The following is a 27386-nucleotide window of genomic DNA, read 5'->3' as shown; positions in this document are numbered from 1 at the left end:
GGCACACGCGGGGCGGCGAGCGAGCAAGCTCCCACATCCCATCGCCGGCTCTGCACCAGGCGGTAGAGCTCGGCGAAGTCGCCGCGCTGGAAGGCCAGCAGCGTGCGCGCCTTGGCCAGGCTCGCCCGCCTGCGCCTCCAGGCACGGCGCCTCGGCGTCGGGCGGCAGCGAGCCCAGGAAGCGGCCCAGCCGGCCGGGGTCGCCCGCCTGCAGCAGCGCCTCGCACACGCACAAGACCTGCTCCGCCGAGAAGCGCGGCGAGCGCGGAGGATCGGGCGCGGCGGAGGCCAGCCCCGCGCTTGGAGAGGACGCAGCAGCCGTCGCCAAACCCGATCCTCCTTCTCCTGCTCCGCCGCCGTCCTCTGGCTCTCGGTCGGGAGGAGCCTGCGGCGACGGGGCGGGCGCAGAAGTTGGCGCGCCTCCTCGGCAGCGCCTTCGTCCTCCTCCTGCTGCCTCTGCTCTCCTCCGGCGGCGGGAGCGCGCCGCCCTCCCCGGCCGGGGGGCTCGGCGGGGCCCGCGGGGAAGGAGGCCATGTTCGCGGCGCGTGGGATCGCGGCCCCCCTCGCCCGCCTCCGGCCCGCTCCCCTCCCCCTGCGCGCTGCCCTAGCCGTGCGTGTCTCCTCCCCCTGCGCCACCGTCCCCTTTCCACATCCTAGGAGCCGCGGTCCGCCTACCGCCCCCGGGCCGCAGCGCGGCTCCCAGCCCGGGCTGGCCTCCGCCTCCTGGGACGCGCGCCCACCCCCGCGGCCCCCCAAACTTCGGAGCAACTCTCCAGACGCTTCTCCCCCGCCTCGGTCTCCCTCCTTTCCACTTCTCTTCCCCCCTTCCTTCCCTCTTTCTTTCTCTTTCTCTCCCACCCGCCTTTCCTTCTATTAACTTTCCTTTCCCCTCCCTTTGTCCTTCCTACTTTTACTCCTGGGCTCCTCCCCCCTTTGCGCAGCCGCAAATCAATCTCTCTCTCTTTCCCCCCCCCCCCTCTCTTCTTTGCTCAGACGCAAAAAAGCGCCGCTTTTTGGAAATCCGGACTGCTGTCCCCGCTGAAACGATACTTTAAAAAAGATAGAACCCACTGGCTCTTATTTCTGTTTAAAGCAGTAGATCCCGAACTCTTTTGGCCCACTGCCCCCTTGGTTCCACATCCCCCAGTGTCCCCTATGCTTACTCTATAGAAAGCATTACAGGGGTTAACGCGGCTCGCTAAGGAAGATATTAATAGAATTCTGCATTTGGGGGGGAGACCCTAACAGTCATCTACCATTACCTTCTATGCTGTTACTATTTTTTTATATTTTTTTACATAAGTAAAAAGTGACCTTTCCCCATCTGGCATGGTGGTGTGCCTCGAGATTTTTTTCATGAAACAAGTGTGCCTTTGCCCAAAAAAGGTTGGGAAACACTGATCTATCATCACCATCTTCTCATTTTTATATGCAAGCTGCCTTGAGTCCCAACAGGGGGAAAGATTGAGTATAAATAAATACAGAACCATAATATAATAATGTGCTAAGAGATTCAAACAAGGAAAGACTCATTGGAAGAGCTCTACGTACACACTGTATTTTAGTACATATGTTGATCCAACTGTGAGGAGGACATGACAGCTCACAAAGCCCCTCCTATGCATTTTTTCAATGCATTGGAGAAGCATCAAAACCCCTTTTGATAGAGGCCAACTTCAACCTATGTCTTTCTACATGCATTTTTTAAACACTGAGTTTAGAAAAGAAACTGAATAGTGCAACTGTAAGCTGGAGCAACTATATTATTATTATTATTATTATTATTATTATTATTATTATTATTATTATTATTATTTTATACCCCACCCATCTGGCTGGGTTTCCCTAAGCACTCTGGGCGGCTTACAGAGTATATAAAACATAATAAAGCATCAAGCATTAAAAACTTCCCAATTCAGGGCTGCCTTCAGATGGAGTGGAGCATTCTGTACTAAGTGCACTTTGGAACTGATGGAGTACACTTGGCCAACTGTCCAAAATGAAACTTTCCTGTAACAGAAGTTTTGTACAAACCAGCCTAGCTAAATTAAACTGCATTTACATGGAACACACTCAGCTGTGCAAACAGTGAAGAGACTGCACTTTTACTAACAAGTTTCTTTCTTTCGACCTATGTGTTTGGAGTGCTCTGTCAGTGTACATCACAACCAGCTAGCCATTACGTGGCATGTACCATAGAATCATAAAATTGTAGAGTTGGCAGGGACCCCGAGGATCATCCAGTCCAACCCCCAGCAATGCAGGAATCTCAACTAAAGCATCCATGGCAGATGGCCATCTAACCTCTGCTTTAAAACCTCCAATGAAGGAGAGTCCACAATCTCCCAATGATGCATCCTTACCACTCATTGACTACAGCATCCCGTGATGACTTGCTCGTCTGAATGAGCCATTACAAATTCCTTCAACAGCCAGAACTTTCACATCACCCATTGTCAACTTGGAGGCAGCCCCCCCCCCCTTTTCAGGTGTGTAATCACTCCAACTGTGTGTGTGTGTGTCTGAATGACCACAGTTAAATATGCAATAATAATTTATATAATAATTTATTATTTATACCCTGCCCATCTGGCTGGTAATTATCACTGTCTGTACTTCTCTCCATTTTAGTGACCTCACTGCTTATAATTCCATCCCAACCATGTGCAAAGCGCCCACAACTCAGAATAACACTTCCTGTGCCTGATGAAATGGGCTGTAGCCCACGAAAGTTATAAATGTGTTAAGTCTTTAAGGGGCCACAATACTCTGCCGTTTTTGCATCAACTGTTGAGTAATCAAGCGAAGCACAGAATTTGGAGGCAGTCTGAAGTTGTGATGAGAAACTATTCAAAGGCAGAGGAAATAATAGCATTTTATTAGTAATAATTAAATTAATAAAATATAAAGATGTTTCCTTGAGGAATAAAAAAGAATCAGGGAAAAATCAAAAGGCATCACCGACATTCACCAGGGATTATTCAGATTCAGAGTCTTCTTCCACTAACTCAACTAGTGGAGCATGTCTGTTGGCCTGTGATCCTTCCTGGTAATGAACCTTCTTAATTATTCCCGCCTTTGGAGCCCGTATGGTATGCTGCAGAGAAAGAAGTATACATTAGCTAAACAATCCCTGTTTCTCTATTTAAAACTTCAAGCTGGCACCATCAGTTGTACAAATAAGAGCTATACATTACGGCACCTCGTTTAAAATATGCAGATCATCTATAAGCCAATACAGGATTCCTGCACAGACATCTATACCCAAAACCAATGGTTCAGGGCTCAAATGAAAGAATGCTGATTTACTGAACAGAAATTTTAATTTTTATCGATACAGATAAATATTCAAGTACAACAATGTATGCAGAAATGTTAGGGGGAAATTCAGTCCTGATACCTGCCTCACACCCAGCAGAATAAATTGGGGGGTAGGCAGAGCTACCTAGCATCAGTATTGGATTCCTCTGTTCCATCCCAACAGATAAGAACATTTCGCTTTGCTTTTAGGTAACCTTATCACAGCAACAGTTAAAGCTTTCCCAGTAGTGATGTATGGAAGTGAGAGCTGGACCATAAAGAAGGCTGATCGCCGAAGAATTTATGCTTTTGAATTATGGTGCTGGAGGAGGCTCTTCAGAGTCCCATGGACTGCAAGAAGATCAAACCTATCCATTCTGAAGGAAATCAGCCCCGAGTGCTCACTGGAAGGACAGATCCTGAAGCGGAGGCTCCAATACATTGGCCACCTCATGAGAAGACTCCCTGGAAAAGACCCCGATGTTGGGAAAGATTGAGGGCACTAGGAGAAAGGGACAACAGAGGACGAGATGGTTGGACAGTGTTCTCGAAGCTACCAACATGTTTGACCAAACTGCGGGAGGCAGTGGAAGACAGGAGTGCCTGGCGTGCTCTGTTCCATGGGGTCACGAAGAGTCGGACATGACTAAACGACTAAATAACAACAACAATCACAGCAACAATTATCTGCAGAGTAGGATGGGTCAGAGTGGGAGGTTAACCCTTTCTGTGCAAAACAAAAAAAATTCCTTCCAGTAGCACCTTAAAGACCAACTAAGTTAGTTCTTGGTATGAGCTTTCGTGTGCATGCACACTTCTTCAGATACACTGAAGTTGCCAGATCCTTCTATATAGTGAGAAACGCAAACGCTGATCTATTGCACTGTGGTGCATCAGAGCTATGCGGCATCCTCCCATCAGCCAATCAGGTGATCACACTGTCTGCTGGGGAGGAAGTGGTACCCAGACTCAGCCGAGGTTTTCATTCCTCCCAAACAGACCAGTGCCATGATAGCATTGTTCCCAGGGCACTTTTATCACATTGTTGTCCTACAAATTTCACAGATTTATACCTGTATATTCTATTGAAGACCACATTTTAATTACTTCGGCCGAGGTGGCTGGGACATTAGCCAAAGTTCTGGTAGGATGCTGAAGGTTCTATCACCTGGCCCTCCATAAGCTGCATCTACCTGCCCTAGACTTTGTCTTTTTCTCCCCTGCTCCAAACCTTTAAGGCTAGACTGAGTGCTTAAGAGGATATTTTTGGGTTTTGGCTTTAGAAATTAAGTGTGTGTCATGCAAGGCTATATCAAAATGATGGGTCAAAAGCTCGTACATGATATAATGCTTGAGGAAAAGGGTCACTTAGCATCAAGTTACGATTTCTACTATTTCTGACACGGCACCTACAACAGTGCCTAACAATAGTTCAGTGCGCAAGGTGGAATCCAGCATCAATTAATAAGGCAAACTGAGCCAATTTGTTTGAGGTTATTATTAAGGAACCCAGCAAGGCAAGGAACACAGTTATAAATGCATACCCTGCAATGGTTTAGATTAATTACTAGGAGCATTATGAAGAAAAAATGCAGTGGTTTTTAGAGAGATTCTTTGCTTGTTGGAATTTGTATAGCACCAAGCCTTGGATAGAATAGAAATGCTTAAATGGCAGGGGGTGGGGGGCGAGGGATCATTTTTCTAAACTATAAAGAATATTCCAGCATGCAAACGCAATGGAAGATTTGCTCCTGGGAAACATTAGGACAGTTTGTTACAGCTAGAAATCACTTGCGCCAATAAAACCAGCACAATCCTTAAACAACTAGTCAGTTAACATACTATGCCTGCAACATTTAAGGCACACTTTATATGATGTGCTAATAAACCCAAACCAAATCCCTCTTGTCTTCTCCATGATTAAAATGTTATGATACTCACCTCCATTTTCATAGCTATCATAACCATCAGCGGGTCTCCGACTTGGACTTTATCACCAGCTTTCACAAACACCTAACAAATTGAAAAGCGAGTGAGAAGCCAGGTGTCACGTTCCTCCTATACAAATATAGTGTTTCTCTCCAAGTTCACAGAAAGCAATAAAGAGGACAAAAGATTCCTTGTGTGAGGATGAAGAATGGCAATCTTTTTCTAAGTTTACCTTTGCAGCTGGTTTCTCCAAAACGGTGACATTTTAAAAGTGCACCTATGAAAATGTGCACCCAAAAATATAATTTGTTCATGTGAACATTTATCACCACGTATGTATTATAGAGGAATATGGACTAGGGAGGGATGACTGGTCATGGCTCTTGCTATATATGTATGTTCCAGACTGGTGTTTTATTGCAGGTGTGTTCTGCAATATATTCTTGACATAGTAAGAGTGTATTAATGATGGATTTATTCTGCTTTAGTTGTTCTGCTTTGCTTCGCCAATGCGACCACATCATCGCTGTCCGGAGGGGCAATAGTGCAATGAAAGTGGGACAAAAAAACACCCCCGGAATATTTGTGATTACAGGATTTCAGCAGGACACTACAGTATATGCACTGACTGGACATGAAGCTGTATGAGCATCCCGAAATATTGAAAATTGGGATCATGTATGACCACCCTGACAGCATCGTGAGTGCATATCATCATGCATGTGCAATTAAAAAAAAAGTCCAGAGGAGCCCCCAGTTGCAAGTAAATCCACACGAGTAAACGGGCTGTAAGAATTAGAGAACATGAAATCACCTGCCATCTTTGTTTATGAGTCGTACTTAATGCCTGTCCCTTCATGGAATAGTCCCAGGGCAAGTTACAAAAATGCCACTATTAAAACAAGTACAAATAATAATAATATCATAAACTAAAGCCACAAAGCAAACTGATGAACAAAGCAGCAGCACAGAACAGCAATGCAGCCTAGAGGGTTTATAATGTTTGACAGCAGATGGTGTGGACCAACAGCTAGTTGTGAGCACAAAGAGATTACAGTCAGATGGCAATGAAGAAGGAAGACAGCTGAGAAATCCTTTTCAAGGGAGTCCCAGGAAATTTACTTGAGGAACTCAATGAGCTTCAGTGAGAAGATCCATAGCAATGTACAAGCTTCCTTGAACGTAATCTTGTCTTCAATTCCCCTACGTGTCTTCCATACAAGCATGGGAGACTGGTGTGTTCCTGGCCATATTCTCAGTTCACGGTGTGTGTGTGTGTGTGTGTGTGTGTGTGTGTGTGTGTGTGTGTGTGTAGACTCAAAAGACCTGCTAATTGCCTTGCATGAAGTAAGAACATGCTCCAGAATTTGCCGCAATGCCTCAAGATTCTTCAGCAGGAGCTTAAAGGAAGCGGCTAGCTGCAGAGTAAGCAGCAATCTACTGAAGGCAACCACACTCTACAGTAAGGAAGGATGATAAGTAACCAGAAGTGAATGGCATGTGCAAACAGTCCCTGCAGGACACATCAATGCATCACCTTTGGTACAAAAGAGCAATGTGCCTCACATATTTATTTATTTCATAAAATTCATATGCCAATTGTTTTTAAAAACCTGTAAAGCAGTTTACAAAGAGAAAAGGCTCTGCCACACCCACCCACAGATGCCTCCAGAATTACCTTTTCTATTGTCCCCGTCATGGGGGCCACAGCCCCACCCTGATCTCCAACTGAACCCACTCCGGATAAATACTTTGGCACAGGAAGACCAATCTGCTCACTACCTTCCTGGAGAAAATAAAAATACACCAAGAACAGATGAGCGCAACAACACTTTTTACAGCTGGTACAAACCTGTATTTTCCACATCCTGAAATGACAGGTGTAACTAGGATGGACGTTAAACATTTGATTTATTGACAAGGAGCTTACATGATGTTCACTAAGAGAACCATTTTAATTCCCTTTAATCACATTTACTGAAAAAGCAGCCTTCTGAGGCCACCAACAGAATATTCCTTCTTATAAAGGAGGTTGTCAATGTAATTCAGAAAACACTAAGGTAATTTGTTACCTTATTTTGAATTTACTTCCCAAGCCTACTTAGACTTAACTTACTTCCAAGATGTAGCAATAACAATAATGTATGAAAAGGATGCGAGTCTAAGCCAACACATATTTTGGAAATGATATAAAGCATGAATATGAATGGGCTGGATTAAAAATGTGTAATTCCTCATGAATACATTTCAAATATTGCAGCCCTGATTCACAGGAGCTTACACAGAGATCTAGTCATTTAGGATATTCTTTTAAATTTTAAGATCCATGCCCCAACTCCCCATCCTTATGACTTAAAGATGTGAGGCATTTAGCTTTACAAGCCAATTTATTCACTGAACAGTTCAGTATTGACTAATTAGCCTTAGCTACTAATTAAAGCTATGAATTTTCAAGTGTCACAAGAATATTATGGGCTGCTTACATAAAAGTTTAGAGCCACACATTCAGTCCCTGTTCTCCCAAATGTAAATAGATGTATCCAGATCTATAATTGTTTCCCTTTTTAAAAAACACTAATTTCCCTGGCTGTGAATTTATTCTCCAGATGAATTAAGTAGAAAATATTACCGGTGAGAAGAGGTGAATGGCGTCGCCCAAAATTACCACCTTGGATTTATGAACAACTCCGTTTACTGAACATCTTATGCAATCCAAATCACCATCACTCGAAAGATCTCCAGAAACATGGAAGGATTTATTCTGTATCTGAAATACAATTACATAGCATCAGACAATGAGAGGAGAAACTTTAAGGCTCACCAATATGAAAAAAGGCACCCATATGCCAGTTAGAAACTCTATCCTATTTGTCTCAGTCCACAGAGATGGGATTGGGTCAAATACATATAGGCCGCAAAGGATTTGCAAAAAACTACACAGAAAAAGTAACTCAAATTACATAGAGGATGTTTACCTGCATGTCATATGATCCATCACGATTGTAGGTTACGGTCATATTCACTTCTGTTAGAAAATAAAGATTTAAATTACTTCCAAGTGGGTTTTTGTGTGTGTGTGTGTGTGTGTTTTTTTTAGGGGAGAGGAGGAATTAAAACCGAGCTGCACCACTTTGAGGTCACTCAACTCCTCTCCATTTATCTTTATTTTTAAAATTTCTATGCCACTTATCCATTGAAAGCTCTAAGTAGTTTCACCTCCACTCTCTCTCCCCATTCTCCACAAGAGTGGGCTCCTTGTTCCCTTCATCATCTTCCACCTTCTGCCATACTGTGCCTCTACAGTGATTCACAATTAAACTAACGTGAGGCTGCCCTTGCACCTGGTTCAGAAGTGGCCGAAAAGTACAAAATGTAGCTGCTAGGTTGCTCAGTGGGAGACACAGCTTTACACGTACAGTGGTACCTCGAGTTACAAATGCTTCAGGTTACAAACTCTGCTAACCTGGAAGAGTTAAATCGAGTTGAGAACTTTGCCCCAGGATAAGAACGGAAATCATGTGCCGGCGGCGCAGCAGCAGCAAGAGGCCCCATTAGGAAAGCACACCTCTAGTTAAGAACAGTTTCAGGTTAAGAACGGACCTCCGGAATGAATTAAGTTCGTAACTAGAGGTACCACTGTATTAGATATGCACTGGCTACCTGTCAGCTACCGAGCCATGTTCAATGTTTTGTTGTTAGAGGTTAAAGCCCTAAACAACTTAGGACTAGGCTACCTAGCAGGCCAGCTTCCCCAATACAGGCCAAGCTGATATTTAAGAACTTCTGAGAAGGCACTGCCAGTTGCAGATGACCACTTGGTGTCAATGCAGAACCAGGCCTTACTCGGGCTCATTCTCGACTTGTGGCCCCTTGCAAGTGTGCAAAAAAGCCAGCCATGCATTTTGCAATTGCATGCCACCATTTTTTAGGATGCAACTGCATCCTGAAATGTATCGTTTTAAGGGAGGGGTCGTGGTTCAGATGTGCTGCTTAGACAACTGAGTTCTTTTTGCATGTCAGGGCAGGGAAGGGTGTTGGAGAACTTCCTTTCTTTTCAGAAACTTTAGAGAAAACAGAATGTGAAACTTGAGTAGAGTTTTCATGGGAAATAGCTTTCTGTGCATATATGACTATGTGCCTGTCTTTGCATGTGTTAAGGGTGTGTGACTGCGCATCAAACACTGAAACATATATGTAGCCTCCCAACAGCTTTCCAGCAGGGTGAAGCAGCCCTTAGCACAAAAAAGGTCTCCCACAAACCTATCCATTCTGAAGGAAATCAGCCCTGAGTGCTCCCACAAAATACTAAAATCCCTCAGTATTATACCTAGGGCACATCTAATCCTATATAAGCATGCAGTAGTGGCAAGGCCTGCTTCCCGAAGTTTTGAGAATGTTGAACAGCATGAACAAAACAGGTCTTTGCAAAAACCAGGAAATATGGGGCAGTTCTGATGAAAGTAACAAAGAAAACAAAAAGCCATGCTTGCAGTTTAAGTACATGCCAAGTGATCTATATAAATCAATCCAATGTACATAAAAAGAACGGCATTTTGAATTATTGTACTCTTGTATGTCTCTTTGTCCTCCTCAGCTATAGAATAAAGATTGCCACTCAAATTCTCGGCATTCAGAACTAAGTCACTTACTATTTTCACCATCTAAAAGAGTCAGGTTTCTAACGTAAGGTATATTTATTCTTCTTCCACTGCTGGATGCAAATGGAGAGAACTTATCTGGAATATAAAAAAAGGAGGGAGAAAGATTCAGTTATTGCTCCACTGAAATGAATGGGGGAGCTCTTTCAAGCAGAGAATTCTGCTTGTAAGCAATTATGGGATCTGGAAAATTGTTGCTTATGAATGTGAAACAAATAAATAAAAGAAAGAAAGAGAGGGGGGGGGAGAAGACACACATGGCACATTCTTCCCTGTAACAGAAAGGATTCTAAAAAGCCAAAGATGCCTCAAGCCTACCTCCTGATTTCATTCTAAAAGTGTCGGTCACAATTTTCTCCCTCAGTATGAGTCCAAGCGCTGCCTGGCATAAGGCCACTTCAGATATTGCCTCTTTGGGTGGAAATAGCTCATCGTAATGTTGTGGGATAAAATTGGTGTGAACATTTCCAGCCTCAAACTCCGGGTGGCCTGAGAGGTCCAGCAAGAAATCAACATTGGTGCTTAGCCCTACAATCTGCCGAGGGAAGGGAACAAAGAAAGCACACCAGGTGAAGGCAAGCCGTTTGCCGCAGTCACGTGCTCCAACAGGCATAGTCACAGATGATGGGAGATGCAGTCTAAGAACACCCGGAAGGCCACAGGTCTCTGTCCCCTACTTTATCAGAGAGGAGCAGTGCTTTTTTTCTTTAAAAATGTTTAGGGGTACTCTCATTTTGGCTGCTCCCGCTCCCCCTCTTCCTCCCCCCCAACCCTCTCCCAACCTCCAGATGAGGGACTCAAGGTGGCGGAGCTTGAATAATGGCAATGGTGGGGTTGGCTTGAACAAGGAGGGACAAGCACTCACTGGCTGGCTCTAGCCCGGCAGGAGGAGGAGCGGTGCCATCGCCTCCACCACGACTGCCCCAGACTCCCCTCCCCGGGCACCGGCCGGGAGAATGACAGAGGTCCAGTCCACGCTGCTATTGCGGAGACAGCTGGCATATTGGTCTGTCGGTTGGGGCAACACAAAATGTTTAGGGGTAAGCATACCCCTGCGTACCCCCAGAGGAAAAGCACTGGATAGGACCCAAACTTTATAAATCATAATGTCGTCTGCACTTACATTATATTGCCGAAGGCAGTATCTTAATTTCCTTAACGCTGCTTGACGATCCTCTGCCCAAACGACTAACTTGGCAATCATTGGGTCATAGTATATAGAAACCTCATCCCCTGAAATAAGAAGAGGTGGGAAAGCAATTTGCCAGAATGAGTAACTTAAAAAGCAGTCAGTTCGTACCCCATTACTTCCTTTAGTCAGGTATGGAAAACCTGGTCAAGGCAAACCATCCCCTTTGCTTTTGAAACTACGATCGCCCCCTTAAAGCGAAAAGAACGTTCCTGACACTAATTTGCAGCAAGGAGGTTCAGTTTACCTTGTCTTACCCCAGTTTCTATCCTGGTGCAACTGTCAGAGGGTGGTGTAGACAAATGCAATAAGGGTCCAGCCCCCGGCATGAAGTTGTTGTTTGGATCTTCGGCATAGATCCTAGCTTCAAAAGCATGTCCATTAAGAGAGATCTCTTCCTGAGCCAAAGGAATCTTCTCCCCTGAAGCAACCTATAAAGAAAAAGAGTTTTGCTTTTTCTACAGGATTGAGAATAGTGTCTCTGGACTGTGAGGGTATCAAGGAATCACAAAAAAATCACGCAGCAAAATCTGAGTAGTAGAAATCCTTGAGGTATTTGAGGTTTAGGGTTTACACTGCACAAAAAAAGAGGGTTCTTGTGCCTTTGACAGCTGTACAGCAGACAGAAAAGCAGGTTGGCAATTCCTGCTTTAAACTCTCATTCACAAACCATCTACAGAGCAACAGATTGAATTCTATAATACCTGCAACTAGCTAATCCTTCCCATTTTTAATTCTCATGTCAGACTGTAGCAAACGTTCTGTGGGAAAGCACTCACACAGTGGAATAACTTGAAGCAAGTCTATTCCAGATCCTCGTTCACGTTTTCGCCAACTATTTTTATTGATTTTCCAGATCTCCACCCAATTATACAAAATATTTCCCAATTAATACAATTTTGTTCAAGTGACTTCCCACATGCCGTTCTTGATGCATCCTTAACTTCTAATATTACTGCATTTACATACTCTCATTCAATGCCCAATTTAGCATCAGCCCAGACAGAAAGAGTGAGAATTCACTGTCCCAAGGAGAAACCTTCCCACGCTCCTGGTAAAAAGCAATGCTTGGCTTCAAATGGAGGCACAGGCAGAGCATCTTACTGGCATGCACAAAGTCTCTGGTTCAATCCCCAGCATCTTCAGGTAGGCTTGGGAATGCCCACAGTCTGAAACTCTATAGAGAGCTTCCGCCAATAAGCACTGACAATTCTGAATCAGAAGGACCAAGGGTCTGGCTCAGTATAAGTCAGCTTCCTATGTTCCTATGGATGCTGCCCTCATAAGCCCTTACCTTAAGTTGCCATTCCACCAAGTCTGTCCCAGTGATCATCTCAGTAACTGGGTGCTCCACTTGCAGCCTGGTGTTCATCTCCATGAAATAGAAATTATGCTCACTATCCATAATAAACTCCACTGTTCCTGAAATATTTAAGATTGGTACATTTAAGAGCAGTGGAAATGCTTTCTCTAAACCAAGTCCCACTGATCCCAGCATAACGCCATTGTCTGCAGAGTTTGCTGTCTGTTGTCAATATGAAGCATCTTAACTATATTTTTAAAAACCTGATCCAAAACCACAGCTTGGAAATCCTCCAGGAAGTATAACACCCTAATCCAGTGGAAATATTTCTCAGTCAAATGCAGCCTTAAACGTATTTCGATTCTATTTAGGCTTACTGTGACCACACAAACACGCTGGCCTCCCTGGGCTTTTGGGGACAGTGCAGGACAGCCAAAGTTTGGCACAGCATGCCTTTCAAACCATAACCTGCAACCACAGGTCAAACCATAGGACAAGCTTTAGCTACAGATCGTGGTTAAGGAGAAGAGATCTCACCTATGAGCCTAGCTTTGAATGACACACTAAGTCAAACCTGGGCTTAGCTGCTGCACTGCACTGACTTAAAAACCCCTGGGAAAGCAAAGTAGTAGCTGGATCTCAGTGTCCGGGCTGAACATCCCAGGAAAATAAAAGTACAAGGTGCAGGGAATTATGAAGGGCATGAAAAGGAAACCAAAATACAGGAGACTGAGAGGGGAAAGGCAACAAGGAATGAAAGGGCAGAGAGAAAGGGAACCCACAGCCAAGAGCCATAAAAAAAATGAGTGACCTTTGCATATTCACTTAAAATAGCTAGCTAAATCTTTGGCTGCAGACTTCACGTCTAGATTGAAAAAATAAATAAATGTACAGACAATATTATTCTGGGTGGTGTTTTTTAAATCTTTCCTTTGCAGTTTAGAATTTTAACCACCCAAGTTAGAGCTAGAATCACTTTATAAACTCTACCATTCCACTTAAAGCAACCTTCCTCTAAACATGCCTCCCATATGGGTACGTAACTTCCAATGTGAAACTAAATACAGCACTAAAAGGAAGTTAAGTTTGCAATACCTGCTCCAACATAGTTCACAGCTTTAGCTGCCCTGACAGCTGCCTCTCCAAGTTTCCTTCTTATTTCAGGCTTAATTCCTGGCTAAGAAAAGGTTCAAATGATGTTACTACATTTATACCACATTTATGTGCTTGCATGCAGGTATCATCTATCTGAGGAAAAACAGATTTTTTAAAAAACCCTCTTCTTTTCACATGCAGTTATTCAAGCCACATTTCATCTACATAAGATGAACCTCACAGAGAAGCTGTACCAGAACAGATCACCTAACTGAGCGCTGATGGTTTCAAAACCCTGCAAAGAAAAATATCCAGCCCCTTCAAATATAAGCATGTTGACAGAAGGCTTAACATGTGTGCACAAATAAATAAAGTCTTCTGGAACCATATGCTGAACGTAATCATCATCATCATCATCGTTGACTTTTATTGCGCTAGCCATAGGCCATAGCATCATTCAGAAAAATAACAAAAGGAAAAACAGCAATAACCACAAAAATCATTAGGCACCACACATACAATATAAACCATGGTCACAACTACTAAGATTGTTTGTTGCATAAAACAGAATAGCAGAAGATTCTCTAGTAAAATGTGCCATATTAAATATCCGAATCTCCTTTGCAGTTGACCGCTATTTTATCTCGTTCTTTCCTCCTGATCTTCTTAGCTGCCAACGCATAGAGTGCTACTTTATAAGTTACAAAGTCATCAGTAAGCTGAACATAATAGAGACATGGTCAAACCAATGAAGCATCACCAGTATAAAACACATTTCAGGAATAGTTTAGGTAGCTCAGAATTCCCCAGATAAACTAACAGAACATTCCAGGAAAAGTAGCTTCTCTAGTAGTTTCAGAAGTGTGTGCATGTGCTATACAGTTTAGCAACAGGATACTGGGGTAGCAATCATGATTTCCAAACTCAATGTGGTTAAAAAAGAACAAGAAAAAACCACACACAAAATCCCATGTTAGAAGTGTTTGGGTGTCTCTGAAACTAGTATTATATTCTGCAAAAAATAATAATATATACCAAGAAGCCATTGGTATCACATGTGAAAAACAAAAAATATGTTAATAAAGTAAGCAAAAAAAGGCACTTACATCTATTTCAATCACCTTTTCAGAAACTAGTCACTCACCCCTGGAGCTTCTTCAATAATTTTCTGATGTCTTCTCTGTACACTACAATCTCTTTCAAACAGATAAACTGCATTGCCATGCTGGTCTCCAAATACCTGAACTTCTACATGCCTGTTTCGGGTGTAAAAATTAGCAAATAAAGGTTCAGCTGTAAATATTAATAAATAAAGGTTCATGTCCATCAGTGCCAATGACCATTAGTGCCATTTTTTAAAGAGCAAAGTGCATTATTCCATCACGGTAGTCTGTGCCACTTCAAGACAACTAGCACAACCTATCATATATTAAAGATAATCTTATTTTTCAGAATTGGAAACAATGTTAAACTTCAGGAAGATCAGTGTTTTCTTCTACCCTTCATCATGCTTAAAATAACTTTAAACATGCTAATCTCTAACATCATATTCTAGGAAAAGGAAGGTCTGTGCACTTAAGCAAACGTTTTCAAAAGCACACTTTTGTTTTTAAATAGTAGTAAATTATCAGAGAGGGAGAGAATTCAAACGGCAATTCAGAACAAGGTCAATGTGTCTGATGTCTGCAATATCACATACTAGGTCTTGACTCGTTACCTTGTGCTAAAAACCCTAAATGAACGGAAGGATCAGAAAGACAACCAAGCATGTGATCTGAATGGTAGTAAAATGTTATCCTGGAACGTAAAGTGCCCCGTTTAAGAAATTTTGATAGCAAGCTACACTTTGCACTGTCACAACTATATATGTCTATAGGGCCAAAGTATATTCCAGAATAATTATCACTAATATATTGGAATTAATACTCTACACTTCAGAATGCATTTTCACACATTATGTGTCATGAGGCTACCAGATAACAAAGTATACACACATAAATAAACTATTATTGCCTGCTTTCTCAGTGTATGTAAGTTTTGTTCTCACAACTGTTATCTTGAAGGACCTGTGATTTGCAATTACTTTAAGGGGGCTTCACAATTGTTAATACGGATTAGAGAGATCACTATAACCCTGAAATATTTTATACTGTAGTGAAGTCTACTGTAGCATGCACCATACAACCCAGCATATGCCTTCTAAATAGATAGTTCATTGCTACTATTAAAATATATAGTACTATACATTGTGGTCTGCAAGTATCTTGAAGTGGGAAAAAGTGATAAGAGAAAGAGGTTGGGGGGGGTGAGATAGCTGCATCTCTTACTATCATAAATTCCTCACCCAGCAAAAACAGCAACCTTGGGGTGCCATGTCCCAAGAGCTCTAGGGAAATCGTCTATCAGGCATCTTCAGTTTCCCTTGCTCAACACCCCAACAGCCACCCAAGCTTTGACCGCCCTCCAGCCAGGGCTGGATTTTCCAGGGCAGCAGGAGTGCTGTGCACCTACCAAATGTCTCGAACATGCTTTTCTGAGATGGGGGGGGGGGGACAAATTCGCTGCTGATGCTTCACCTGCCGTAGGACACACACTCAGAGACACCCCCATCAATTCTCCTACTTTCGTTCTACAAACTCATTAAAGAGATTACAAGCAGATGGATGGTTTGGTTACCGTGGATTATCTACAAATTTCTCTATCAGCATGGCATCGTCGTTGAAAGACTTCTTGGCTTCTCTCCTGGCTGATTCCAATTGTTCCTTAAACTCCTTTTCGGAAAGAGCAATTCTCATGCCCTACGGTGATAAAAACCAATATATTAGAATAATATTGAGCAAAAATTAGTGAGTGAAAAACAATAGGATTTCCCAAATCCTTTTTTGCTAGGTTGGTTTACAATATGGATGAATCACTCACGCAAGTACTAACTTTGAATCAGCTACTGTTCAGGTGCCATTGAGTACATAACATATAGTTGTAATAACTTTGAGGAGGGACCAAACTGGCAACCACTGTCTCACGCTTTCCTGTTAGGTACATTACGGCCATGGTCAAAACATGCATTATGGCGAAGTTGTATGAAACCAAGTAATTCAGCCTTGGAGAAGGTTGATTGCCGAAGAACTGATGCTTTTGAATTCTGGTGCTGGAGGAGACTCTTGAGAGTCCCATGGACTGCAAGAAGATCAAACCTATCCATTCTGAAGGAAATCAGCCCTGAGTGCTCACTGGAAGGACAGATCCTGAAGCTGAGGCTCCAATACTTTGGCTACCTCATGAGAAGAGAAGACTCCCTGGGAAAGACCCTAGTGCTGGGAAAGATGGAGGGCACAAGGAGAAGGGGACGACAGAGGACGAGATGGTTGGACAGTGTTCTTGAAGCTACTAATGTGAGTTTGACCAAACTGCAGGAGGCAGTGGAAGACAGGAGTGCCTGGCGTGCTCTGATCCATGGGGTCACGAAGTCGGACATGACTAAACGACTAAACAACAACAAGGCCTGGTGCTAATGGAGAGGTGACAGCTAGCAATTTAAATAAGGATAAAAGACAACTGAGGCCCACATGCAAATGTTGCAACATGGAGTGCTCTGGCTCATGCTTCCACCAGTCAGCTAGTCATCATGTCTTTTCCAGGACACGCCATTCCTGCGCCTCCCTGGTTTTCTGTTTCTGTCCCCCTGTCAGCATTCTGTGCCCACTAAGCAGCCACAGTCCTCATTAGGCAGCTTCTGAAGTCCTGTTGCATGCTTGCCCCTGCCTCCAAACCCTTTAAAGGTAAAGGGACCCCTGACCATTAGGTCCAGTCGTGGCCAACTCTGGGGTTGCAGCGCTCATCTCGCTTTATTGGCCGAGGGAGCTGGTGTACAGCTTCTGGGTCATGTGGCCAGCATGACTAAGCTGCTTCTGGCGAACCCGCCAGAGCGGTACCTATTTATCTACTTGCACTTTGATGTGCTTTCGAACTGCTAGGTTGGCAGGAGCAGGGACCGAGCAATGGGAGCTCACCACATCGAGGGGATTTGAACCGCCGACCTTCTGATTGCCAAGCCTTAGGCTCTGTGGTTTAACCCACAGCGCCACCCGTATCCCTTTAGGTTCCCCCCAATGAGGGTTTTATTTTTATTTATTTTTTTGTATTCCTGCAAACCTGAATATGAATGGTGCTGTCTGATTACATAGATTCTCACAAAGAGGTTGAGTTCACTATTAATGCACAGCAGGACTGACTATTCTGTGGTCCTCCAGATGTGGCTAAAACTGCTCCCATCATCCTTAACCATTGACCATGCCAGCTGAAGCTGGTGGGAGTTGTGGTCTAGCAACATCTGGAGGACCACAGATTGGCCACTCTTGGCATATAGGATAACTTTGTAGCGTGACCAGGGTCCAAGATGTCAGGCTGGCACAGTGATTGGCACATTACACCTTAAGCATTCATTTACTGGAGCTGAAGATCTTTGCTCTGTTCTGTTTGTACAGTAGATCAGCTGAGGATGAAATTCCTTTGTCCTTACCTTTCCTCCACCTCCACGAACTGCTTTGATCATGACTGGGTACCCTATTCTTCTGGCTTGCTCTTCCAAGCAATTGTCAGACTGATCTTCACCATGGTAACCTTCAACAACAGGAACCCCGGCAGCAGACATGATAGCTTTGGAAGTGCTTCAAAAGAATATTTTTCGATACTCAGTGGCAATGTCAGTGAGGGCTTCTCATTACACATCTCATCGTCTGCATTTTATTCCCACAATCTAGGACTGCTACCAACATTACAATTTTCTCATACAGAAAGGAAGTGTATCCTTTGCCATGTATGCATGCTGGGAAGCCACAAGGGGGCAAACTAGAACTTGCCGGTATGTGAACATGCAGCATATAAAATGCTTATCTGATCAGCCCATGAGATTTAAAACAGTTTTAGCACATGGGAAATTCCTGTTTATTTTTCTTTATAGAGTTCTTCCCACAACTCTGAGGGCTAAATTCAAAAAGCGCAAATTTTATGCTTGCGTAAGAAAAGTGCCATGTCACGCTCTGAAACTTGATTCTAGTCTTGCTCTACAGCCTTGTACACAGTCAGATTTCCTTCCATGCTGAGGTTCACCATACCACTTTGTGGTCATTCCCACAGACCAGTGACAACGCTGTAGGCTTAATTCATTGCACATACAGAAGAGGGGATGGGGGAGCCCAAACACAAGGCTATATTAACAGCCTTGCCCAAACTGGTTAACCTCCAGACACTCTGGACTACAGCTCCCATCAGCTGCAGCAGCTGGGGCTAATGGGAATTGTAGTCCAAAACTTCTGGAGAGCACTTGGTTGGTAAAGCACCATCACAATCAGACACAAAACCATCTTAACCATTATAGTAAACATCCCTGTACAAAAAGGTTTAGCCGTGAAGCAAAACAGAGTACCTCTTAATGCCCATATCTCTGATGGCAGATGGAGGAGGACCTATAAAAATGATTCCTTCTTTGTTGCAGAGCTCTGCAAACTCTGTGTTTTCTGACAGGAAGCCATAGCCTGGATGGATAGCCTAAAACAGGAAGTATCAAGGGCATATTGTATGAGACTGGCAGGTCTCACAGTGCCCTGCATGAGCTTTCCCTCAATTAACTATTTCAGAAGCTGCACAGAGCCCCAAATCCAGTGACCTAATATCTGATGGATGTTGTTCATCAGAAGGACATTCTGATGCTCCACAGTCTGCCTTGGTTTCTTGTAGTTTTCTTTGAAAGTCAGTGAGGAACGTAGAATCAAGTTCTGGGCTTGGATACTGGAAATACCGTTTTATTAACTGCTTATGGCAGGCATAGGCAAACTCGGCCCTCCAGATGTTTTGGGACTACAACTCCCATCATCCCTGACCACTGGCCCTATTAGCTAGGGATGATGGGAGTTGTAGTCCCAAAACATCTGGAGGGCCGAGTTTGCCTATGCCTGGCTTATGGCACACGAAGTTCTATACTTTTATAGCTAATGCACAAATTTTCATTTGCTTCAGTCAGCACATGTTGCGTCTTTGAAGTGTGACCAGGACCCTGGATGCAACTACTAAGCTCTGCCCAAGCGCAGAACACCGCAGGAGCATCAGCAGTGCTGCAAGAACACAGCCTTCCCTAGCTCAGCTTTATGGGAAATGACCACAGCTCAATGCATGTGGAATAACTTAGGTTCAGTTCCTGGCATCTCTCATTAGAAGGTGGTAGGAAAGTCCTCTGCGTGGAGAACTGCTGCTGGTCAAAGCAGACAATGCAGAGTTGGATGGAGAAGAAATCTGATCTGGTATAAAGCAGATCCCTATGTAGCTGAAGCCCTAATAATTAATTTGAACCATTTGTTTACAGCATTCTCCACCAAACGGGCATTCAAAGCAGCAAAATAAAACAACAAACCCATGAAATAAACACACAATCCATGTTTTCTATTTTCTATTTTAAAAAGCTAGACATACAACCTTACAAACTTAAAATGAAAGCTAAAATACCAGCAAATGTATAAACAAACAAAACCAACTGGAATATCAGAGTCAAAAGAAAATAGCAATGTTAGGGTGAATGGGAAAGCTCATGATGATTAGAGGATGAGACTCAAAATCTCAGGATTGTGGATTCCAGCCTCACGTTGGGCAAAATATTCCTGCATTGCAGGGGGTTGGATTAGATGACCCTTGGGGTCCCTTCCAACTCTACAATTTTATGATTCTGGGATTCTATTATTCTAAGATATCCTTGGCTTCTGGTGGTAAACACTAAGGAGGGAGTCAGGTGGACCTTATGTGGAAGCAAATTCCACAATGTGTGTGCCATCACAAATGAAGTCCCGTCCCATATCCTCACCAACTTCCCCTCAGCAACGCGCAACGCATTATGAAGCAGGGCCTCTCCTGCTGATTTAGGTACACAAGGAGGAGCACGTGAGAGAACACACTCCCCGTAAAGTTCAGATGAGCCACACAAGTAGCTTTAGTGGAGAAAGTCAAAAGCGAACAGGAATGGAACCCCTAATGTCTTGTGGGGGATCCAAGGAAAATTATCTGATTTAAAGTGAAGTTCATGTCTTTCTAACTGTCGAAATGATGCATGCAGGACCCCACATTTACCATGCTGAGAATCTCTTCAATAGTGGAACTACAAAACTCTGTGCTAAGTTGCTCCTAAGGCCTTGGCTGCCCCGTAGAACTCAATACTGAATAGCATCCAGAGTTGACATCTATTTAAAAATACATGTATAAGCAGGTTGAATGAAGAAGCGAATTATAATACATACGTGCGCTGCTGACTTTTTGGCCACCTGCATTATCTTTTCCATGGACAGGTAACTTTGCTGAGATGGTGCTGGGCCAATGAAATACGCTTCATCTGCCTGTAATGAAATAAAGGGACCTGTGTTTACATTATTATTTGGCTACATTTCAGACAATTGCAGAACAGCTAATTTTAGAGCTACATTCCAAGACGCCTTTTGGGGGGGGGGACTTTAAACAGCAGAACCGCAATTGAATCAGAATTTATAGACTACTCTGAGTTCCACTGAGTATACAGAGACTTATACATAAGAAACTGTGTAGGTCTGAAAATTTAAAAGAAAGAGCCCTTAACTTGAGTCTGCAATATAATTAGGAATAAATCTGTATATTGGCTTTCCAACATATTCCGGGGAACTGGAATAAGGCTAGATACAAATAAAGCAGGACTGAGACATTAGTTTCCAGATGTGGAAATGTTTGCATTAATTACTACAGTCGTACCTTGGAAGTTGAACGGAATCCGTTCTGGAAGTCCATTTGACTTCCAAAATGTTCGGAAACCAAAGCGCAGATTCTGATTGGCTGCAGGAAGCTCCTGCAGCCAATTGGAAGCTGCAGAAGCCCCATCGGATGTTCGGCTTCCAAAAATAGTTTGCAAACTGGAACACTCACTTCCAGGTTTGTGGCATTCAGGAGCCAAAAGGTTTGAGAACTAAGTTCAGTGGTGCCTCGCAAGACGAAATTAATTCGTTCCACGAGTTTTTTCGTCTTGCGATTTTTTTTGTCTTGCGAAGCACGGTTTCGGAAAAGTTTTGGAAAAGCTTCAAAAATCACCAAAGTCTTCAAAAACCTCAAAAAAGGCTACCACACCGCGTGCTATGAGTTGCTCCTCAAAGTCAAGTCGCAACTGTATTAACGGTTTTAAGAAAAAGGAAACAAACTTGCAAGACGTTTCCGTCTTGTGAAGCAAGCCCATAGGGAAAATCGTCTTGCGAAGCAGCTCAAAAAACCAAAAACCCTTTCGTCTTGCGAGTTTTCCGTCTTGCGAGGCATTCGTCTTGCGAGGTACCACTGTTGTTTGAAAACCAAAGTATGACTGTACAAGCATTTTCTGTTTCTTCCAAGTTCAGTTGTCCCTTTCTTTTAAAAGAAAAGATGTCACTTCAATTTACAATCGGAAAACTGACGTCTACAAACTCTGGGGAACAAATCTGCCACATGGAGGGGAGAAGGCGGAGCAGACAACCCAGTTTCATATGGAACAACAACCTGACTCAGTTTAAATCAGCTTTGCATGTTCAACTTAATCCTGCTTCTTCACAATTGTTTTCAGGGTTGGCCTCTTACATGTTTTAACGAATGTGTGTTTTACCATTGCTACATGCATTGAATTCCTGTCAGCATCACTGTAAACGGCCACAGATTTCACTCCCATCTTCCTGGCAGTCCGCATCACTCGGCATGCTATTTCACCTCTATTTGCCACAAGGACTTTCTCAATATTCCTTTGTCCTGTTTGTTTGTTTGTTTTAGAAAAGGAGAAAATAAGTTTCAAAAGTGTTAAACCATGATTGTTACTGCTAGAAGTAGCACAACTTCATTCCTATTATTATTTTTAACATGTCTTCCACATCACGAATAAAAGCTTCTTCGCTTAAGGAAGTGGGTGCTTGCAGAGGTGGGGTTTTTTTGTGTGAGATGGGTGCTCCTCGTGCATGCAAGTTTTTTTTGCAGCATCAACACAATATGGTTACCATCGAAATGTCAGCTTGTGTATTTCTCCCATTTAATCTGGATTTACCATTTCTAGAGGAAATCTCAATACGCAAAGAAACACTGTTGCCATCTAGCTGTTTGCCAAACTTCAGCAAGCTCTTTGCAAATAAAACTTTCAGATGCAAGCACCCAGGGTGAGCATTTATTTTTTTTAAAAAGCAGAGCTGATGCTACGAAAATGTTAACATTAAAAACACATTTTTTTTCCTGTAAATACAATAATCCAAACAGTTCACCTTTTGCAGAAGAGTATTTTCTGACTCTTGCTGTCCAGATCCATTTTCTGTAAGAGGGAAACAACATAGTATAAAACAAAAGTAGAAATTTAGCCGATCGTCGAGCTATTCCTGGGGTGGAAATAAAATGCTGGGTACAATTGTTAAGGGTAGAGGAACCCAATAAGAAAAAAAAAAAACCCTAACTGATCTGTAACAATTCCTTTTGCAGTTGAGCTACTACATGGTAACAAGTGATCTGAAGAACATAGCTGTGTGAACGCAGCACTTAAAATGTACATTTGGCCATATCTACATGGCTGAGAACAAGACAGAGAAGAAGAGTCAGGTGTGGTTCCATGTAAGTTAAGTGTAAAGTAATGCACATAGGGACAACCTTAACTTCACCTATGTGCTGATGGCGTTGTCTGAACTGATGGTAACTAACCGAAAGAAAAATCTCGGGAGTCAACAGAAATGTCAGCTCAGTATACAGCATCAAGTATGAAATTCCAGGCTAAAAGGTAAAGGTAAAGGGACCCCTGACCATTAGATTCAGTCGTGACCGACTCTGGGGTTGCGGCGCTCATCTCGCTCTATAGGCCGAGGGAGCCGGCGTTTGTCCGCAGACAGCTTCCGGGTCATGTGGCCAGCATGACTAAGCCGCTTCTGGTGAACCAGAGCAGCGCACGGAAACACCGTTTACCTTCCCGCTGGAGCGGTTCCTATTTATCTACTTGCACTTTGACGTGCTTTCGAACTGCTAGGTTGGCAGGAGCTGGGACTGAGCAACGGGAGCTCACCCCGTCACAGGGATTCGAACCGCCGACCTTCTGATCGGCAAGTCCTAGGCTCTGTGGTTTAACCCACAGCGCCACCTGTGTCAATAATAATAATATTCTTTATACCCCGCCCATCTGGCTGGGTTTCCCCAGGACAGAGAACAAGACAGTCAGTGCTGCATTGCCTTTTCTGTGGTGAGGCCAAATTTGGAAATACTGTTTATGCCATCTCAAAAAGTATGCTCGGTCTATAATGATTTCAATTAGGAGCACAGAAAGCTGCCTTATCAAATGTCTGAAAGCCAGTGATGGGGCTCATCCCACCAAGTTTGGTTGCAATATTGTCTCACCTACGGGGTGCAGCTACTTAGGTCCTTGTCCTACTACACCCCTGCCTAGTTGTTTTGAATTCACATGTTACTGGACTGGCCATCCCAGGGCAAAATCCCACACCCATTCAACAATTTCCACAAGGACGAGCCATTCGGGGTGTCTGGCTCCTTCCAGCAAACAGGTAGCTTTAAAAGAAGTTCAGACCCATTCACAGAGGATTAGGTTATAAGTGGTTATTAGCCACAACAGCTACCTTCTACCTCCACTGTTGGCAGTAAACCTCTGACCGATTGCTGGGAATCGCAGATGTGAAGGGCGCTGTTGTGCTCATGTTGCTTGTGGGCTTCCCATAGGCACCTGGCTGGCTACTGTGAGGACACAATGGTGGGACTGGATGGGCCTGTGGCCTGATCCCACAAAACCTCCTCCATTGTGTCCTAGAAGAGTATATAGAATCATGGAATTGTAGAGTGGGAAGGGACCCCTGAGGGTCCTGTAGTCCAGCCCCCTGCAATGCAGGAATTTGATTGGCTCTCTTTACAGAGGACAGGAACTGTTTACCCATGCCGATCCAGCGACATAAGAATACAGCCCTAAGCTCCATTTCGCCCAAACACCACCACCCTTCTTCCAGCTGCTCCACGCAGCCATGCCATCCTCGTGTTTGCCATGCAAGCCAACCTCTGCAGACAAAAACACAAAAACCTAACCCACTTGTTGGCAGCAATGCTTTGTAGCATCACCGGGACCCTATGGTTTTCCACACGCAAACCACTTATAGTAACACTGTCGCCACGAAGCAATGCCCTTTCATTTTTTTGCCAATTATTTTTATTGATCTTCCATAATTTATTTTCCCCCTTCCTTTGCTGCTCCCAGTAAAATACCTTTTCCAACTATCATTTCAAAATACATTCATCCCTTCTCCCCCCTACACATCACCTGTTCAATTACCAATTTCTGCTTTTATACATTGTTATAACCCAGGCATAGGCAAACTCAGCCCTCCAGATGTTTTGAGACTACAGTTCCCATCATCCCTGACAACTGGTCCTGTTAGCTAGGGATGATGGGAAAACATCTGGAGGGCTGAGTTTGCCTATGCCTGTTATAACCCGTCCACAAAATAGTCAAGTAGGGTAAATCCTCTTCTCTCTATCTATAACAGTCATTCATCAGTTTTCAAACATTTCCTTCCGATACCTCTTGAGTAACACTTTGCCTGAGAAAAACAGATTTTGCTTCCTCCCGGACAACATACACACATTCCTCCAATGCCCTTTCAAGCTGCCAGCTGGTCAGTTGAAATCTGGCCCTGGCACACCTGTATTTATTTATTTCAAGATCTGGAAGATCTGAAGGAGCCAGAGCTGCTTCTTATTAAATGCGAGGACTGTTTTCAGAATATTTGATGCATTATTGTATTTTAATATTTTGCTGGAAGCTGCCCAGAGTGGCTGGGGAAACCCAGCCAGATGGGCAGTGTATAAATAGTAAATAATAATAATAATAATAATAATAATAATAATTATTATTATTCAGAAGAGTTCCCATTCCCCTCGCACACAAGCATAACCCCCCCCATACCAACCCAGCAATTTTGTGGAAATTAACAGTGGAAGTATCCGTGCTCTACTCGGCCTCGGACGAAAGACATGCGGGAGTGTCCTGCTTGCTATTGCGGACTGGAGGGTGGAATAAAAATGCACTCTGCACGTGCTCAGAGGCGCCCTCTTCTCTGGGGCCGCCGAGCCCCAGGGTGAAGCCTCGTCCCTTTCCCTGAAGGAAAAGCGGGGAGGGGGAGGGATGCTGTGGCTCAGCTTCCCCCCCTCCCCGCGAACACAAAGAGGCCCCGAGGCGTCGGCCTTGCCCGTCCATTCCTGCAGGGCCTCCCTTCTTCCTCTCCCGCTCCGCGCCCCGTCCTCCCTGCCGGGGCCCAGCCGCACTCACGGGCACTGCAGCCCCCGCAGGGCCTGGAGACGCCACTCCGCCGCCGCCAGAGCAGAGGCCGCCATGGCTGCTGAGAGGGAGGTGGGCTGGGCGAGAACGGGAGGCTGGGCCGCGGCGGCGGCGGCGGAGGGGCCTATCAGGAGGGCCCGGGAGGAGGCAGGGCATGGGCGGCCCCAGGAGGAGGACGACGACGCGGAAAGTGGGAGCGCCCTTCTCCCGGCCGAGGGGACGAATTCTTCCGTTCCCGCCTCAGGTTGAGGCGGCGAAGGCGAAGGTCTGTCGCCTCTCTGAGAGGCAGAGAGTTGCGTGTGGCCTCCTCAGAAACACGAACGCTTGTTATTTGTCTGCGAGTGGTTTATGGGGTTTTTAAAATAATAATAAAAAAGAGAAATATATATCTACCAGCGAGCTTTCTATATAGAAGTTATAGTAAGAATAATATGAAACAACGCAAAACAACAAATTAATGGGTCTTGGTCACCAGGTACAAAGCCAAATGAAGATGATGATAATTATTCTATATGTATTTATAACACATATAAATACCTATCGGGGACTCAAGACAGCTCACAGATGAAAATAAGAACAGCTAAAATCGCATATATATATATATATATATATATATATATATATATATGACATAATGTGTATAAGGCAGACAATAAGGCAGCATAGCTAGATAGATTGTCATGATGCGTATAAAGCAGAAAATAATAGCATGTTAAATAACCAAGCTGAAAAGATGAGTTACAGGGCAGGGTCGGGGTTCCTTCCAGTGACTGTTAACAAAAGAAAAATACTATAAGCTAGTCAGCATCAAACTATGTTTCCTGGTTTCCCCACACATCCCAGCCTTGTACAAGTTTATCGGTCAAAACCAAGTGCGTACCCTGTTGTATCATTTGCGAAGAGTGCAATTCCCGCAATCTTCGGATGGAGGGCAGTGTATACATTTAATATTTTAAAAAATAAATTTTTAAAAGGGCAGGCCGTTAATCTACTCGATTTCCCAGAAACAAAGAAATGCAAAGGCAACAGGACAATGGGCAGAAACAGAGCACTTGAAAGAAAAAAGAAAGAGAATTAAAATATAGTATATAAAATAGAAATATAAAATATTTATTTGAGGCAACCTGTGCATATTTTTTTATTTTTGGTGAAAAGAAATCTCTGCTTCTACTTATATTGGAGATATACAGGAGTATAGGAATGTTTTTGCCTGGCACCTAAATATATGCAACGAAGGCGCCAGATGAGCCTCTCTGGGGAGAGTATTGCAGAAACAGGAAAGCACCGTACTAGACAAGGTTTGCCCAAAATGCAAACCAACGAATGGATTGTTCCAAAGAGAACAGATCAAGTTCCATATTGCTCTTTGGTGACTGGGTAATATGTGCTTCTGTACACTAGGTGGCAACCTATGTAATCCATTAGCAGTCTTGGAAAGCAATGCTGAGTTTTGCTGAAAAAGAGGTTGCTAAATAGCATTTAACGTGTGTAGAAGTTACTTGTCTATTTAGATTAGAAAATAACAATATGCAGCTTAATAATGTGAATCATCACAAGAATTTGTTCTCATTAAGCTTTAATTAAAAAA

At 43.7% G+C, this 27386-nt stretch overlaps 1 protein-coding gene and 1 long non-coding RNA gene across 2 annotated transcripts in view; one reads left to right on the top strand and one right to left on the bottom strand.

The window, feature by feature from the left end:
- Nucleotides 1-2856: 2856 nt before the first annotated feature.
- On the bottom strand, nucleotides 2857-25923 carry MCCC1 (methylcrotonyl-CoA carboxylase subunit 1). The gene is made up of 19 exons (XM_028731665.2): nucleotides 25790-25923; nucleotides 22746-22792; nucleotides 22106-22245; nucleotides 20754-20849; nucleotides 18899-19020; nucleotides 17993-18140; nucleotides 16150-16271; nucleotides 14618-14729; nucleotides 13474-13555; nucleotides 12370-12497; nucleotides 11323-11506; nucleotides 11010-11119; nucleotides 10205-10421; nucleotides 9878-9964; nucleotides 8204-8253; nucleotides 7858-7995; nucleotides 6907-7014; nucleotides 5241-5312; nucleotides 2857-3096 (listed from the first exon to the last, which is right to left on the bottom strand). Exons 1-19 carry the CDS (start codon nucleotides 25852-25854, stop codon nucleotides 2977-2979), a joined length of 2148 nt encoding a protein of 715 aa, XP_028587498.2. The 5' UTR covers nucleotides 25855-25923; the 3' UTR covers nucleotides 2857-2976.
- A 32-nt stretch (nucleotides 25924-25955) lies between these two features.
- LOC114598039 (uncharacterized) overlaps nucleotides 25956-27386 on the top strand; it is a 35757-nt gene continuing 34326 nt past the window's right edge. The window contains exon 1 of the long non-coding RNA XR_003706953.2: nucleotides 25956-26063. This is a non-coding gene — a long non-coding RNA (uncharacterized LOC114598039). The remainder of the gene's footprint in view (nucleotides 26064-27386) is intronic.

The sequence above is a fragment of the Podarcis muralis genome, chromosome 6 (genome assembly GCF_964188315.1).
Source record: "Podarcis muralis chromosome 6, rPodMur119.hap1.1, whole genome shotgun sequence".
Taxonomy (NCBI): domain Eukaryota; kingdom Metazoa; phylum Chordata; class Lepidosauria; order Squamata; family Lacertidae; genus Podarcis; species Podarcis muralis.
This window is presented reverse-complemented; position numbering and strand designations above follow the sequence as displayed.